At 40.5% G+C, this 18206-nt stretch overlaps 1 protein-coding gene across 4 annotated transcripts in view; it reads left to right on the forward strand.

Annotated features, from left to right (window-relative positions):
- The window catches only part of BANP (BTG3 associated nuclear protein), a 144405-nt gene that overhangs the window by 123677 nt on the left and 2522 nt on the right, over positions 1 to 18206 (forward strand). For 2 of the 4 annotated variants that reach the window (XM_035336871.1, XM_035336870.1), the window contains exons 12-13: positions 15427 to 15570; positions 16064 to 16126. In XM_035336871.1, the coding sequence (XP_035192762.1) occupies positions 15427 to 15570; positions 16064 to 16126 (207 nt within the window). The remainder of the gene's footprint in view (positions 1 to 15426; positions 15571 to 16063; positions 16127 to 18206) is intronic. The other 2 variants (XM_035336872.1, XM_035336873.1) reach the window with 1 other exon arrangement.

The raw sequence follows: 18206 nt of genomic DNA on the forward strand, positions 1-18206 counted from the left end.
CCTGCAGCATGCTAGCGCTGGACTCTTTGATAATTTCTTTCTGATGTTATGAGCAAACCACAATTTAAATGTCTGTGCTTTAAAAACTCGCCTTTCGATTGTAAAAAAAAGAAGTAATTTTAACCTTTTAAAAGCAAGATTTTATGCCGCTCTGGTGAGCTTTCGTTCTCGTTTCCAGTTGCGTGGCCACACACGCACAGTGCCTGCGTCGGGGCGCGATTTTTCCCCTCCCTCTTCCCCCTTCATTGAGACAAACTTTTTGGTATGTGGGCAGAACGCTAGGCAAGTTGAACTTAATGCATACAAGTATTACCGAACAGAAAAATGTGCTTCTAGCATTTATTTTAGGTTATATGCTAGTTTTACATTATCCCAGCTGGGTATTAAAGGGAGTTACAGAACTGGCAGTATGCTGGGGAAAACCAGATGTGTACTCTAAGAAAACAATAGCTTTGGGTCCAGAGCTTTCATTGAAGTCTGCTTCAAATTCACACTCCATATTCCTCTCCCTTTTCTCACCAAGGAAATAAAAAATGAAATCGAGAGATGCTCAAAAATGTATTTTAGAAAAAATCCCAATGATGATCGGAAAATTTAACGTGTATGCAAATGCTCTCTGGATATCCCTTCAGACAGAAGAGACCTTTGGCTGGCCTGGAGGCTCAGCTGGTAGCAAAACTCGTTGCCGTGTGCGAGACCCCGATTTAAGTTCAGCCACAGGCCATTAACGTCTGCAAGCTCCACCTGGGTGAAACCCTCAGCCCTACAGCGAAGCGGGGAAGGATTTGGAGGCTGCGATACCGATGGGCGGCTGCTGTCATTACATTCCACAATAATCACCTGCCACGGGTGGCACTGGAGTGGAAAATGAACACACAAAAAATGGTAAAGAATGGGCAAATAAATGACAGCGGTCACAGATAAGAGCACAAAACCTTGGAGAAGTCCCGGGCCTGGTGTTCGTGAAGGGTAAAATTGCCCTGACAGTAGACATATGGTTGAAGTTTAACTCACAAGGGAAAACAGGCCCTCAACTACTGTGCCAATTGTTTTCCTCCCCCCAAACAAAGCGATTTTAATGATTTATAGCAGAGCAGTGTGTATGTGTTACCTAATGTGTTTAGAATGACTTGATACAGTTTTCTAAGCAATGCAGGAAGTGAAGGGGATAAACAACCACTTCTTATTCTTCTTTGTTCAGAATTTAAACAGCTGAGCTGTGGTTATCATCTGTAGCATTAGTTTCTCTGAAAATGCCTTCCCAGCATTGCAGAATTTCATGGCAAGGGCTAATACACGGAAGCAAAAAAATTAACTTTGAACATCACTATCAGGAAGAAAAAAGGATTTTCCTTGTGTTCTCAACCTGGAATGTAGCTGGCAATTCACATTTTTAAGAATTTGTATAATTCTTAAATGTCAGGTTACTGGCTCCAACTTGAGCAAAATAAATGAAGGAGGAAATTAATTCAGTAACCAAGAATTTGTTTGCAAAATTGAGCAAGTATCAGCCGCATTACCATAACATGTAGTATGCAGCTTAGTCAAACAAACTGCCACTCTGGTAGGATTCATTTTCATTTTATGACTTTCAATTAGAAGAAGCATGTTTCCAGCCTTGCGAAGGCTGGTGTGAAAGAAGCACCCGTTCCCAGGCTCTTCTCCAGGGTATTAGAAACATTTGTCCACTTGGTGCTCCGGCTGGAGGGAAGGCGCGTGTGGAGCTGCGTGGCTGAGCAGGGCGCTTCTGATGGACGAGCTGAGTAGAACCGATAAGGCTTCGCGTGGAGGATACGGAGCTGATGTCTTATCTGTGAGCTGCGACTGAAATCAGAGGGCGATTTGTGTTAGTCTAAGATATTATTAGATTTGTCAAAAAGACCGGAGTTTTAAAAATGACAGTGGTTATAAGAAAGAACGTCCAGCTTAATAAAAGGAATCAATCATCTTATCCTAATGGTTTTTGTTTGAGAGCTATTGTCTGAAAATATTTTTGACGTGAAACATGTTTTTTTTTGGGGGGGAGGTGAAACATGATACAGGGCTTGTAACATACGTAGTACATCTGCTTTTACTTTTGGTCTTCCTTGGAACAAACTGAGCTGTTTACTGTGACGCTGTCTTTTTCAGTGCTAATAATTTTGGTGATGTAGATGGAGTTTCTGTTATTTTGGATTCTCTTTACATGAGCTTTACTGTTAGATAAAAGCCAAGATTAGAGCTGCAGTTGCGTATGCTAATTCTCATCCTACCTTTATCCTGTAATCTTCTGCATGGGTGTTGTGAGAAGTCCAGGTGTTTTCTATGGCTTTCATTTTAAAATAACCACCTCCTGTTTGTTTGTAGCTGAAATTCTGGGTGTGGAGGAATAGCTTTATCTCCTCTGTTTCTGGGTCAGAAGAGAAATTGGGAGCTCGAGAGCATCCACTTTAACAAGCTTCATATTTCTGTATTACAGTTTGGAGACTTTTAAGATTTCCTTTTTAATCTTTCCGTGTACGTGGGTAGATTAGGGCCTTGTATTTGAATGTATTCATTCTTGGTCATCCTTTTCTTTTTTAAATAACTCAAAGGGTGTCGTGCATGGAAATGATTTGACCGCAGCACATTTGCATAGAGTACTTATCTTTGAGTCTGTGGGATAGAAATTGAGGTCTTCTGTCAAGCACAGCGGAACAGCCTGCCTCCCTCCCTCCTCCTCCTCGCACTGAGCCGTCGGGGTGAGCAGCTGCCTTTAACAGCCAACCTGATGTAACTTTAATTCAAAACATAAGCTGATGAGCACGTAAGTACACACGTGTTACTAACTAAGACACTTGACACTTACTAAGAAAGTAATTACAATTTTATGAGCCGCATATCCATTTCTCTCTCACGGTGTCCGTTCCCCAAACCTGTGGCTCTGGGATCTGGACTGCCCGTGCACGTTCACACCCTGCTCCTGGTAGCTGTGTGTCCTACAGCTCTGGCATTCCTTGAGGCTGAAGTGGAAAAGCAAAACCAAAGGCGATGCAACTTGCAAGTTCCATCTCCTTTTCTTGCCTATGCAAATGGGAAATGTCTTCCCTTCCGTCTTGGGCTCGTCGAGGGGCTCGTTATAGCTGTGGTGTTGTTTCTTGTGTGAGAAACTTATTAATATAATTCTGGCAATTCCCACGAGTGCCACTTTCTTACTTGAGCGTTCTTTAATTGACGGCTACTTGCTTATACCTGTCTCCAAGTCCTGATTTACGGCTCAGGCAGGGTTACAGTTAACTCCTCCCGTGGCCGCTCCTGCCCTTTTTCTCCTCCGAAGCCATTGTGCGCCTCTGATTCTGAGTGATACAAATGGAGCTGATTACATCACTTCATAATTAAAGTGTAGGAGGTAGCACATTCATTTTCTTCTCCTTAGGACTTTTTGCTGAACGTTGCAATACTATGGCTCTTCTGTTCCTCCGAGGATAAAAGGCTTTATGCCATTGTCACATGTGCTTTTTTTCCCTGTCCGTAGCTCTCCGACTTCATAGGAGCTGCAGCGTATGGTAGGAGCAGTGTTTTGTTACCCCAGCAACAAAAGCCAAACTTTCAGATGTTATTTTGCTAGTACTTAACAAAAAAAAAATATAAAAAAAAAAGTCACTGCCAGTTATGATGTAAACATTTGCAGTTCCCCCCAAATGTCTTTTCTTTCTGGAATCAAAGCAAAATCGCTGTTCCGAGTGGAAACTGATAAATTGGTTGAGACGTTTTAAAGCAAAATAACAGATGTCTGTGATTCTGGTAGATCCTCAGCGATCTGGTCGTGCTATTTTTAAGTGGCATATTTACTACTAGTCTCATTGGTGGGGATGTACCCTCTCATCAGCACCGAGAGCCCAAATTCTGGTCTTAACTTATTTGTGAAAGGATGGGATGTTATTTCTGCTGAAGCTGGCTGAAGACTTCAGCAGAGTTTCGCAGTATACGTTCGTCTTAAAGCGAAGTACTTCAGCATTTATCTTGACCTTCTGTTTTAAGCATAACTAATCCCAGCAGGAATTTGGGGCTGGCGGACGAGACCAGCGGGGTGACATTTAAAGCCGTATTTACGTTTACAGGCTAGCGGGGACTTGTCACACAGGAATGTAAAGGAAGACAGCCCTGGAGGACTAAGTTATCCTCTCCCTCTTGGCTAGGTTATGTCACAACAAAAAATTTCCCACCGGCCAGATGCTGTGTGAGTCACCATTTATTATTCACTTGAATAACCTTTATCAGTGCCGGTCAGTCGGAGGGAGTCTGGGTCACCCGTGTCTGACTTTCCTTGAGCTTTTGCACTCGGCAGCTACAGCTCAGTAAGGTTTCTTTGACATTGTAGTATTTTTCTCTGAACTGTCCAACCATTTCTTAATAGTACTCAGTTGTATGTTGACTGCGTCCCAAAAATAACATTCTATTGGAAAAAAAAATTACGCCAAAAGCTTCTTTACTATTCTCAAAATAGTGAATTATTGTAGGGACACATAACTGTGGGCTCTTGAAAAATCTTATTTTTGGAGGTAGTTCCATCAATTTTAATGTACTTAACTACTGATAGTAAGACATTTCATTGCAAAATGTCGCAATTGTACAGATTTAAATAACTTTTACCATTCTTAGAGTGAATTAACTCAAAGGATTGTGCAAGCTGTAGCATAATGTAGAAGGCTGAGCTGAGCAGAAATGCTGGGTTATACATTTCTGCCTTTTCTCTTTTTTCTTTTTTGCCAAAAGGTGGTTGAGATGTAGGAAATAATTCTTGGTGGGTTGGTCATCTGGCAGTCCCATCTCCATACATACACACGTAGCTTGAATAAGGGAACACACTGATTAACCTCAAAAGAGATCCAGAAAAGAGATCGAGTGACCAGAGCCTCACCTTTAGAGGAGAAGGTGAGCAACAAATACCCAGACTTCATAATTCAGGGAACTTCAGCAGGTAAATACACACAAAACTGTCTTTTTTAACAGCTGAAGTAAGGCCGTAGATTGCAGTTTGGGAAGTGCACCATCTGAAGAGTGCTGCTAGTTAACCACAGGGTTGTTCTGAGAAACTTCCCTCGGTGGGTGACTTCCTGAGAGCATCTTCATACAAAGGATGAGTCAGATGTACAACACAGATTTCCTTACAAGCCTCTTCAATTCGATACAGTGCATTTAGATGAGGTAACCCTTCTTTCCGTATCCAGGCAATTTTTACTGAAATTACATCTGCAGCTGAACTGCCAATTAATTATAATCAAGTTTTACACATGTGCTAGTTTTGAAGTGCATTTCCAGTGAAAGTCTCTGTTTCGGTTTGGTTTATTTTACATCATTTATGGGGCCTGAGTTCAGTTCTACACGAAATGAGCAGAAGGACCCCACTTGATGCCAGTGGGATGTGACCCCAAAGCATTTGAGACTATACCCGTTTCTTTGCTTAGGTATCCATTTTCCGATGCTGCCAGGTATGTTGTTGTCATTTTATCTTTGGAATTGATCGTTCACTGAATTAAAATAAATAAATAAAGCTGGTGTAAATTTGCACCACTTACATAAGATTCATATAATCTCATTGTACTTAGATCGCATGATACAAGGCTTGACTTAGGCTTTTATTTCATAGTAATTAAATTTGCATCCCTTTCAACCAGCGTAATAGTTCAAAGATAAAGTTTTAATTACACTGATTACCTTTTTTCTTCATTACCACCCACTTCTCAGAGGAGCTGCTAGTCTGTGGAGAGTCTGTATGCAGCTCACTTACTGGAGTTGGACCGTGCTTTGGAAACGGCCAAGGGGAGTGTGCTGGTGAGAGCAGGTGTTCGTTTTTTGGGGGAAAAAGAAAAAAGATAACATGAACTAACTGTTTTTATTGTTTTTTTTTTTCCTGCCCCTTATGTTTCTGTAGCTTATATAACAAATTAGATGTGAACACTTTCCAAAGACCCCAGATTATTTATTTGTAAATTAGGGTAAATTATTACAGAGAGAGAAAGTTGCACAGGGAATATTAATAAAGATGATGAAACTCTACCACATTTTTCCCTTCAAAAACTTGATCCAGTTCTGTGCATCTCAGCCTTCTGTGCTTATCAGAGTCACAGGTTGCCATCACCTACCTAGCCCAATCCAGCCACCCTAGGCAGAAAGACGGATGTTTCTGTAAAGTTTAACTAACCCCAATAGCTGCAGTTTGTGTTCGTGCATTTCTCCAGGATTTGCACAGGCACATTAAGGGAATCTCAGAGTAGACATTCCTGGGTAAAACTGCGCTGCTCTGTGTGCTCAAAGTAAAAGCAGATGAGATGGTTTATTATTTGTTACGCAAGGAAATAATGCCACTGATAAAAATGTACGCTGGAATTATTCTCCTCGTTTCTCCACACTTGGTAGAGCTGAAATCAGTTTCAGTTTTCATGGCTTTTAGTTTGGGGAATTTAGAGGAGGTGCTTTCGGTTATATGACTCTGCAGGGGTGTTAGTTAATGAAGTTTTGACAGATTTAAGGTCACATTTTGCATGGTTCAATTCAGCACACTTAGAAATACACAGCAGGGAGAGTTCCTCTCTCTCTCTGAGCGGTTATATGTTAGACTTTTATGTATGCTGAATTTATTTTTGTATTGGCACATTTTATGTAGGAAATAAATAGCAAATTTAGGTACAGGTGGTTGTTGGAGTAAGGAGTGACTCAGAGTTAAACTTCACGAACTAGATCTTTACCTTCAGAATGCTGAATCTTTAAGAGCAGCGAATCCGTTTTATATTGTTTCCAGTTAGATTAGATCAGACATGCTTTTATTTTAAAAGAAACAGTTTGGGATGTTAAAGTGAATGCATTCCTTTAACCGAAGTTCTTGCAGTGTGATTTTCTGCAAAACCCTTATCGTACACACGACAGGGTTTGAGGACAGGTAACCGGGCAATTTGGTTTTGGGTGGTGGGAAATGCAAACAGGATTTTTGATTCAGGGACGCTGACTTCGGTCCTCACTTCAGTACCACTGGCTCTATCAGAACCTCTATATTTTTTTTATTTTCTTCTCGGTGTAGTCCAATCCGTGATTATTTGGCATCGGTCACTTTTATCTTTTGATGTAGCCCATTTGGGCACAGACATTATGATGGGTGTGTTTTTAATTCAATAAGTATTCCCAGCTGCAAGAAACTGTTTAGAATTTAGAACACGGTAAAAATTAAAGCATGTTAGCGTACTTAATGTGAATTAACGTTATTTTATTTCAAATAGACTTTATTTGTTTCTGTGAGCTTGACTGACAGTGTAATTCTTTGTGATCATTTGAAAACTTAGCTTTATAGCAAGCGATTGTAGCCAGGGTTAAATTTATTCACAATAATTTAGTTAATACATTGCAAAAGTAATTTTAAACCTTCCAATTTATATTTCCTAGCGTTTTCGCACTAATATCTTTGATTAATGCTATTCACTATTTTAATGAAAGGTATAAAAGAAAATGAATAATTAGTGATATGTAATGGCAGTGTAATTAAATGCCAAGTAATGAAAGTAACAGGTCATCTTTGCACTCTGACCTAGATTACCAGATACGATTGACTCAAGCTGCCTTTTAATAAAGCCAGATGTAAAGCAATGTGTTTTGCTAAGAACAAATACTGCATAAGTGATAATGCTGGAGGTTCGGTGGCCTGCTTGATAGGATGCAATATATTCTTTCACCTCCCAGATGTTTTCCTGCAAGGAATTTAGAGCAGACATACAAGATGGAACATTTTGTGAGATGCTGCAAGGTATTCTGTGAATTGAAGCATTCAGAATAAAGATGGGGTGTCCTCTAACTGAGACGTACCGTGCAAAGCAGTTGTGCTTTTCATGGGGATTGCTTTATGTAAAAATCTTCAGTTTAAGCTACGTAAGACAAACGAGACAATGACTCAGCCCTCTGTGACAGTAAAACAGAACCTGAGAATTTCTGGAAACTCTGTGGTGGCTGGATATGAAACAGTATTGGAGTACGCATTATAACCTAGAGGCTGTCTTCTCTTGTGGTGAGGCTGCTAATAGCAAAATGGTAATTAGAGGAAGTTTGGCTTGAAAAATAAGAAATTAAAATACGTAATTATTTACAGAAAACATCAGTGGTATGTATTTTGGCTTTCTCCTTCTCCTTAATATTCAGCAGTTCAAAGTCAGACATCCACCACAAGTAAGAATACACCTTCAGAAGGCCAGAGGCCTCGTATTTAGAGGCTTCCCTTGAGAAAGGGTTGCCAGTAAATGATCTAAAGGAAGGTTTGCATTTTTCCTGCACTTATACCTCTGTGTGCTTCTCGTCACTAGTTACTGAAAGAGAAAAGCTGCAGATATTCTCTGTGACACTGGGGGCCATCTGTCTTCCTTATCTCCTTGGAAAAGGAACTTCCAGCCTTTTATTGCTGTTAATATTTTTTTAAAGTTTGGAAGATAAAACTTAGTCCTAAAACTGTCTTATAATTCTATCAAAATACTGTTTAATTTTAAATATAGAATGGAAAGTATGCAGCAGGACGTGGTGATCCTTGGGTCCGGATTGTCAACTCCGTGTTCTGAAGAATTAAAAGTTCACTGGGAATTTATTGCGCTGGGAAGATAATGCATTATCAGACCATACACATTCTGATTTTCTGTGTATATGAGAGAGGAAAATGCAGTGCAAGTGTAGCCATGGTTTTTGGGTAATACTGCTTGATCTTAATGTGGGGATGAGGGCTTCTTTGACAACAGGTTAGGTCATCCCTTCTCGTGCTGCCACTCCTTTTTGTCACATTAATACATTCAAGCTGATTTCACTGGAACTGGACTGTAAAATCACCAAAATAACTGCAGCAGCCACTGTCAGGTAAGAGCCTTTTGATACAGTTAAATTGAACCAATGACCTAAAGAGGCAGGTTACCACATTTCCATTGGACTGTAGCATCTGCCATACTGGACTTGTTTCCTGGTGTTGAGTCTTTCTCTGACTCATCGAGGGGAATTAGGAACCAAAAAAGTCTTTGTGAAAGGAACCAAGCTTTTATTCCATCAGCTCCAGTCTTTTGGCATTCTGCATCGTCTGTTCCAGAATCCTTAGTAAATGCCAAGGAGACTGAGCCTTTGGTTAGACCAAACCTCTGATGTTTTCAAGGAGCTAATTTTCCAGAAAGAAAACTTTAAAAGAATCAGAGGGAGTTTTCTTAGCTATGTGAATGTGTTCATCAGCAGAGCTTCTTAACATTTGGTGGAAGGAGCTGTGCTTAAATGTATTCACCTGGTATTACCATCAGTGATGACAATATAGGAGGATGATAGGTTTTTATTTATTTTCTAGGAATCATCTAAAACCATCGCTATCCATACACTTTTGTACCCAAACTGTCCTCTTATCAATGTTTTAGCTAGAAAATGCCACCGAGGGCCTTCCTTTTCCCTATGCACAACTCTTTTCTTTTGTTCAAGGTTTGCTGAAATGGTGCTTTCTGTCTGTAAATGTTACAGGATTTTCAGATGTGAACCTTCTATAAACAACCACCCTTTCAGTGACTCAAAGTCTCATTTTTTAAAGAAATGACATCTTTTATTGCATTCCTGCAGCAGCAATGGAAAGAAATGATGGAAAAAAAGACACCGAAATCCCAGCGTGTCTTGTTTTTGAGTTTTTTATAGGTAGACAAACATATGTGCCTGCCTAAATTAATAAAAAAGCACACAACAACAGTAGCAAGAATGTGTTTTAGAAGGCTCAGTCTGGCAAGGACCAGACTGAGGAATGCTTTCTTATTTTTCATTTTTGTAAACAAACTTCAGCTATCCCAAACCGATTACTTTTTGGTTTTGCAGGTTGGGATCTAGAGAATGCATTCAAAAGTTGTGGGCATCCAGAAGAATAATTTTCAATGATAAGTAAAATCAGGGGAGGATGTGATATGAATTAAACCGTGGTTGGAAACTCTGCTTGAAAGATTTTGGAAGAAACTGAAGGAAAACCTATTATATTTTAATCTTTTTTTATTAGTAGTAATATTATTTCCTGCCCTGGCAGTTGAATATTGAATGGAACTATTAGTTTTGGGCAAAAATGGAAAGGAGGAGAGCAGAGAAACTAGCTGGTTTTCATTATTACTACTAATTTTATTATGACCACGTTTTATATGGCAAGCAACTCACTGAAAAGGGAGCTGAAAATAGAAAGCTGGGACCTCCAGGCTCAGAGTCTCGCATGTTCCTAACCATCAAGGCTCTGAAAAGAGAATGATACAAAAAATATAGAAGGGGTAGGAAAAAAAACAACACAAAGATTCAGTTCAGTGGGAGCACAGTTGGATCCCACTGCAAGGGTCTGTGCCTCTGCTACGGTCCTGATCCAGGTATTGCTAAAGGCCAGGTGTGAGATAAAATTGCTGGAAGGACGGGCAGGTAACGTGTGTGTGGGCACAGGATGCACCGAGTGCGTGGGAGGGATCTGTCTGTCCCTTAGCTTTATCGAACCTGTCAGCTCTTCTGTGTTATTGACAGCCAAAGAACTTGGAGGAAAAGAAATCTTTGGTCAAAGAGACTGCGGTTCTGTTACTCGCTAGCAGTGCCAGGAGTTCACACTTCATTTTGAACATCTGAGCAAAAGACTTTTCCTTCTGGCATTTCTAGGGCCATTTAAAATCAAAACAGAAATGCATATTTCTTTCTGAAGGTGTTAGGGACCATTTTCTTACTCTGAAAGCCGATGGATGTAGTGAGGGAAGGGGCTCTTCTCTGCTTGCTTTTTAATTTAGGCAGGTTGTCTTCACCGGGGTCACAGGCAGCATGGCAGTCTTTGAGGCAGCAAGGCTTGGGACGTGAAGGGTTTTGAAGATCAGGCCAGACAGATGGCCAGACAGATGACCAAACACGTCCTTTCTCCAAATATTCTCCTGAATTACTTTAAATAAATATCTTTTTTAAGGAAAAAGGCCCCTTAATTGTAAGGACTTACCGTTGACTTGAGCTCTCACCTGCCCAAGTTAGCTTGAGGGAAGCTGGATGCCAGGCACTGCTTTTGTGCCTATGTGAAAGGAGGGCTGCCGTCAAGCTTCTTGTTCTGTGTGTTTAGAGCGTGAATTAATCGCTTCTGTTGGAAGTGGAGTTTGTTATTTCTCAGTTTAACCGTATTCTGTTACCTGCTTTGGAATGGAGGCAGGATGTTAGGGAGCCCCAGTGGAGTTGGGACGAGAAGTTCATTTTCAGGGCAGCTTGCTAATTGTTGTGGTACAATTCCTTTATTTTAAGGTCAAGGGCAGGTAAGAATTACAAAGTTAATTACAAAGTATTGGTCTGGGAGCTGAGTGAGCAGCCAAAGAAAAGCCATATGCTAGCACCTGCCCCTTTTGCCAAAGGCTCTGTTCCCTGCTCCTCCGCTAACGCAGTGTTACATCCAGCTGTCCATCCATTTCTGTCTTTCATTTTTTCAGCCTTGCTACGGTTTCATATAAAATCTGTGGCATTTGCAAACAGAACAAAACTATTAAGGCTATCAAAAGCTATTGTAGGGCTGAAGTTAAGCCCTGTTTTTATCTGGGTAGGCAGGGGCTTGCAGATTAGAGGAGTTTGTTTGGATCCACTTGAAACCTCTCTGTGGGCTCTGTCTTTTTTCACATTTGTTTGTCTCTCTGCCTGTCGACACGTGATTTTGAGAGAATTTCTTCCTCTTGGACCATTGTATGTTAAAGAAATGGGGATATCTGTTTTTATAAAGCACTTTGCATACCGTGAAAGAAGGCAGTTTTACAAATACAAGCAGAGCTAGGCTTTTTCTGAACAAAACATTTCTCAGTACTTCTGTTTGTGAGAACTAGAGAGTGTGACTTCAGTCTTAGTTCTGCACCAAAATAAACTTCTGGCATATGTTGAAGTTCTTTGAGAAATATAACAAATTTATCTTAATTGCCAGTAGCGCCTAGAGAAAATGTAATTTATCGTTGTCTTTAATGTCGCTTCAGTTGGATTTTCCTGTCCAAATCCACTTGAGATTCTTTGTAAATTGTGTTATCTTATGAATACAATGTGATTAGTGAAGTGATGTCTTTAGCATGCTGTAGGTCACCGTGTCACGCTCGACACAGAGGTGCTCAGACATGGAGAGGGATCAAATGTTCCAGGCTGAGCCCGAGCTTGGATTGATCCCTCTGCGGCTCAGCAGGTTAAACACAAGGTGCTGTGCCATCGTGATTACAGAACCAGCTTTATTTCCAAATCTCTTACAAAATATATATATATATATATATATATATGTATATATAAAAAGAGGATTGATCAAGATGACAGTTCTTCCCTTCTGTGCTCTCATCCACTCGTATCTCATTTTCAGGAGCTGTGCAGGTTATGCCACAAGCTCAAGCTAGGTGGTCTTTAAGGAAACACCAGACAACTATCAATATCAGCATGTGCGAGGCGGAGAACATCAGGAAGGCTTTTTCAGCATTAGATATTTCTGCTTTTAATTTTCAAAGTCCAGACTGATATTTTTTTTTTCTGGAAGTGATTTTAAACATACAAGAAGTAGACTGGGCATGACAAATAAACAAAGAGAAGCCTGAAGAAGCAAAATGGTTCTCATTTTTGAAAAATGTTCTTTTGCTGGCATCCAAGCATCCTATCATGCTTTCTTTCTGTAACTAATATGCTGGTAGAAGAATGACTTTCCCTAAGCCCCAAAATAACCGCACTGCTTAGTGTGTCTTCAGCAGGCTATTAGTTCATGTGAATCCAGCAGCAAAAAGCTCTTTAGATGGAGTTTGTTCTCTCTCCTTCACAGCATGCATCGCGCTGTCATCCTGCTTCTTTTTTCATTGCTTCCTAAAACCAAGATCGGGATCCGCAGGTTCGGACGTTTTGTAGCTATAGGAAAAAATAAATAAATGAAAGAAGACATTTGGTGGAGGATAAACATAGCGCAACATCCGATGTAGATCCCATCACCTGGTTTGCCAAGCCCAACCAGTTTAGCATAATATTAGTGGCAGGGAGTCTGTCTTACTTGGCCACTTGCCTCCCATTCTTGAATACTGAATAGTTGCATTTTTTTTTGTCCTATTTCTCCAATTTATCAATCTGTTTTTCTCAAACTGTACAGCTGGAAGCCAAGCACAGTGTGTGTATCTATCCCTGAAATAGTCTTGGATATAGTCAGGTTTTATACTATAAAAGTGAGGTCTTTTAAAAAGTGCTGGAGGGTGTGCAGGGGAGAGCACACCATAAACCAGACGCTGGTTATAAGTTTTAGGCCTCCTTGTCGTACAACAGTTTGTATACAAGAACGATGGGCTGGTTCAGTTGCTCACCGTCTCTCTGAAGTTTGTACTGCAGAAATTAATGAGATAAAACACATTTTAAACCTGGTCGATGGGAACCGTGATGTGGTTCTGACAACACGTACCATGCAGTTCCAAAGTAAACGCTGCAGAGAATTTTGCTTACTCCTGTAAAAACAAAACGTAGCATCCTTCTGCAGCTTGGTGCTGACTGTATCTCAGAACACCCAAGATCCCTATAAAATCCTGACAACACCCCAAAGGTCGTTTATAGAGGTCACCTCTTTCTGCCTCCCACACTCCCTGGAGAAGTTCTGGTCTGCCCACTCCTTCATGGCCACCCACCCTCCGATCAGCTGAGAAATCATCCTTTTAAGAAAAACTTTTGTTAAGTGTGTTATTTTTGTTCTTTGTTCTCTTCCCTCGTTTGAGAGACATCTTTTTATTGCTATGGTTCGAATAACCTTAGTTAAAAAAAAATGCACTGTTCACAGCATATGGAAACAGATTGTGTATTTCCGCTGAATTTTAAAAACGAGTTTGGGGACTTAATGTTGTTTACATACATGAGTTTCATTCTGATCTGCATTTTTAGGAATAAATTAAAATTAATCTAATCACAAGAACGTTTTTAAGCAAGCAGTTTCAGATGAATCAACTGCTCTTTGCTTGCTGGAGGTCACAGGGGACTTTCAGTACTGACCAGTCCAAATGCAGATGTGGAAAGTAAATGAGCTCACAGAGACTATGAGCGTTAATTAGCAGTAATTCATACGTCTACACCTTCAATAGGAATATAAATATCGCTGTAATAAATTGTCAAAAGTTGAATGCATTTGGCTGTGAGAGTAAGTATCTTGGCTCCGTGTCTGTATTTATGTAACAGTAAAAATATTATTCAGGAAGATGGTTGTGTGCTATTGACATTATCACACGCTTAGTGCAACCTGCTCGGGCTATCCCACTTAGTATTTGCAATAATCATGAACAGAATTGTTAATCCTTCATCGGTTATCTTTTTCAACACCTACAGAGGCGTCATTTATCATGAGGGCAGTAACTGTTAAGCCTTTTGAAAGCCAGTGTTCCTAGATGGGAGCAGTTCGCCATAAAAATATCCCAAAATGATTTGAGGAATCTTTTGAAATGTTTCCCAGCTGTAGGAGCACAGCATTTCCAGGCAAGGAGGCAGCACATGCGTAAGCAAGCAAAACTGGACAAGAAGCTCTTTTTTTCCCCAACAAACCTGTCTTCCACCCTTTGATCTTGAAACTGAAGGTGCAAGGATGATAAAAGTGAAGCCAATGTCTGCCTTTTTTTATTTTTTCCTCGCTTTCTGCCATCGTAAAACCAAGCGGAAAGGTTTCTAAACCAGCTTCCTCCAGTGGTCGCTGCCTGCAAAGCTTTCCTGCCTTCCCACCGCCTCATACCCTCATACGAGGGACCTGAGCACCGAAGGTCCTGAGCCCATGGTGCTGCCCGTGTCCATCTGAGGCTGATGAGAACAAACAGGGCGGTTTTCCTAACTACAACATTATGTAGTAAAAGCAGTGCTTCATTTTTTCCCCCGCAGGGCTTTTTAAGTCTACAAATCACGTTTTTCCTTAGGTAGGACTCGCAATAAAACTAGGGGAATTGGGCGCTGCCAGAGGATACGGTCATAGTAATTAGCCTGGGGAATCAGTGTGCTAATTGTTATTACTTGTTAGACTGGTCTCATTCTGTATGTGGTAATAAATTATATTACTCTAGCGTTAAAAAAAATTAATATTACAATTGACATATTTAGCGTAGGCCTCCAGGATGATTTATTTATTTGCTAGTGCTGGTACGTGTAGAATACAAACTGTTTCGTGCTAGGGATCATCTGAGAGTTCAACATTTCTGGGTGCGGTGCTTATTAATCCTTCCAGTAAAGAGCTGCAAGAATCCAGGTCTCGTAAGGCAAAACGCAGTGAGCATCTTGTACGAGAATCTTTCCGCATGTGTCCCACATCCTTCTGGGAAGCCCATGTGCTTTAAAGTAACTCTTACTGATAGACAAGTTTCCTTGTGTTTCTCTTTAGTCGGCTTTGATTTTGCATCTGTTTTAAGTTAGATGTTTCATAACGCGTTTCTGATCGTGGCTGTTTACGAGCTGCTTTCTCCTCTGCTTTGCTTGCAGGTGTTGCAGGGCGCTCAGCTGATAGCGGTTGCATCTGCGGAGCCTGCGTCAGGAGGTGTTGATGGATCCCCACTCCAAGGCAGCGATATCCAGGTCCAGTATGTGCAGCTCACACCAGTGACAGACCACTCTGCAACTAGTCAAGTACGTATGAGTGCGCGTATATATATATGTGCCATTTATATATATATTTACCATTCAAAGTACTTAATTTTGTTGAAACGTCTGGCAGATGAGCTATATATCTGTCCACAAATACTGCACTCCAAATAAGCTTACAATCCTGTTTCTGAACTAAAAGTATATTTTTTTTTGCAGTAGGAAACATCATTTTCTTAAAGGCGTGAATGGTGCCGAATGAGTTTATGATCTTATTTCCAAACTGTAGGAAATAAAATAATAATGCATAATAGACATAATTTTCTTAAAGGTATAAAACGGTCTTTGACTATTCCTGCTTCAGTGTCCTTGCTCAGTGCCCTGAGATAATAGTTATTTTGGCCATCATTGTTTTTCTGCACCCTTGAAGGCTGAGAACCATGTTTACAGCACATGGAGAGAAACTTACTCGGAACCTATCCAAAAAGTTTTTTTCAGACTGAGGTTTCTTTTAAAAATGTTATTCCCTTTCTGACAGCAGTTTTCCAGTTATTTTGATCCACAGCCTGGATTTCCCACAGGAGCTGCAATGTTTGCAATTGTAACTGAACACTTGATTGTCTCACTTAAGGTGGAGGAGGTGTATTTTTTATTTTAATTCAGTTTGAACTGTCATGTATCCGAGCCTAGAAAAAGCTTCCTATCAGCTTGAAGCCATGTCCGGTGACATTACAAAATGCTGACTTAAAACAGTTGTCTGAAGTTCTTCTGAAGATGGTGACACGTTCTTCCATGAGCCCAGCTGTAGTGGGCTCCTTTTCTAGAGAATGCCTAGTGGTTTTGAAAAATACTTTTGCCTGCTAGCCAGAATATAATGCTATCCTCAGCAGACACTTTTAGAGTTGATTTTTGTCTGATACATACCCAGTTCTGTAGAGAATTCTGATCTGGATGCAAACTTTTGGATATTGAATCTCTCAAGGAAAAAAAAAAATGCAAAAGAAATCAAGGGAATCATGTCCAAAAGTTTCTGCACACAAAACTCAGGTGCCGAGTGCTTCTTCCACGGGAAGGGTAACCGGCAGATCAGTTTGGTATATGAAGTTAGAGCACATTAGCTATTCCAGTAGCAAATTACACCCTCAAACAAAAGATGCTGCTGCTTGACATAATGCTGGGTTGCCCCAGTCCGTGCTGGCTTCTCACATGGATGCTAGAAAGTGCTCTTCAGAAAAACAACGCTACCTGCCAAAAAGGAGTAGGCTGCCTGGCATGTGGTCATGCAATACGCTAATCTCCTCGCGCAGGTGAGTCCCTAACAGTCACTTTTCCCCCTTCCCTAGGTTTGCCTCTGTTACCAGTATTCTCAAGCCTCCTCAGTAACTTATTCATAGTCACTTGTATTGTCACATGTGTTGCTGCAGGGATTTTGCCTCATTTGCTGAAGTCCTCAAGGACTTAATTTGCTGAAGTCCCCAACTACATTGCTGGTCCCACGCAATTAATAATGCATACGGGCATCAGATAGCAAGAGGTGTTTCTCTCCTGACGTGCTGCTATCCTCACTCCAGGCCTTGGAAATTCACAAATTTAATGTCCACGGACCGGGTCTGTTCCTTGTGCCTGTCCTCCCTCGTTGCCTCCCACCTCTGATGGGCAGGCGGTTATGGTTGTAAACATCAGCATCCGTCTCCCACACAGCTGGCAGCCACCAAAGGAGCTACTTTTCTTTTCAGAGACACTTTGCACCGTGTTAGGTTTTAATACTGTGGTTAACCACAGATTTATACAAAGCTGGAGAGAAACAGAAAAGGAATGTGAAATAAGAAGAGTATGAAAGGAAAAACAGACTAAAAATAAGTTTACCATAAATATTTCCTCAGTTTACACAAACTGAAAACCAAGGGTCTGTTAATGAATTGGAGAAACCAGCTTGGTATTTGCGTTACCCTGAGCTATATAAATAACCCAGTAGGTTTTTTGGATGAAATAGTTGTACATCATTTTAGAGGGATCTTTTATCAGAAGGGAAGAGTCTTAAACCTATCTCTCAGTGAGGCTGTAGAAACAATTTTATCTGTTTTCATATGCTTCTTTGCCAAGGTACTGAAATGTTCTCAGTGATTTTGAACCTATTTATCAATCGAACCTTTGTAAAGAGGAGTTAATTATCTGCTTGAGTTGGATGCCATGCCCCATGCAAATTCCATGCTTGAAACACCGCAAATATGAATTTTATTGAATGTCTGAAAACAAGACGCCAGTTTTCTCACCTCTTTTTCTTGAAAGCTGTGCCTGAAGGTAAAAGTGAGGCTATTTGAAATGAATCCCTTCTCTGACTTCAGCTGAAGCAGATTGTAATACACACTTCAGTTTAGTATTTTCTGTGTGAAGCATGATTTTTGTATTTGCAAATTAACTGTAGACAGAATTATTAATAGCTAGTATTCCAAAAATCTCTTATTGCCTTTAAAGTGCATATATAAACACAAACTATAAATATAACAACAGTCCTTCGCAGGCATACAGTTGCAAATGCACATGCAGAGGCATAGTTCGAGACCAGATTCATTTTTCAAGACTTAGATTTAGCTTGCTTTTGTGTCTCAGTAGCATACTTGCTTATGCTGAATTTAGAAGTAGAAAATGTGATGACAACAGAGAATATTTGGATTAATTTT

The sequence above is a fragment of the Oxyura jamaicensis genome, chromosome 11 (assembly GCF_011077185.1).
Source record: "Oxyura jamaicensis isolate SHBP4307 breed ruddy duck chromosome 11, BPBGC_Ojam_1.0, whole genome shotgun sequence".
NCBI classification, from domain to species: domain Eukaryota; kingdom Metazoa; phylum Chordata; class Aves; order Anseriformes; family Anatidae; genus Oxyura; species Oxyura jamaicensis.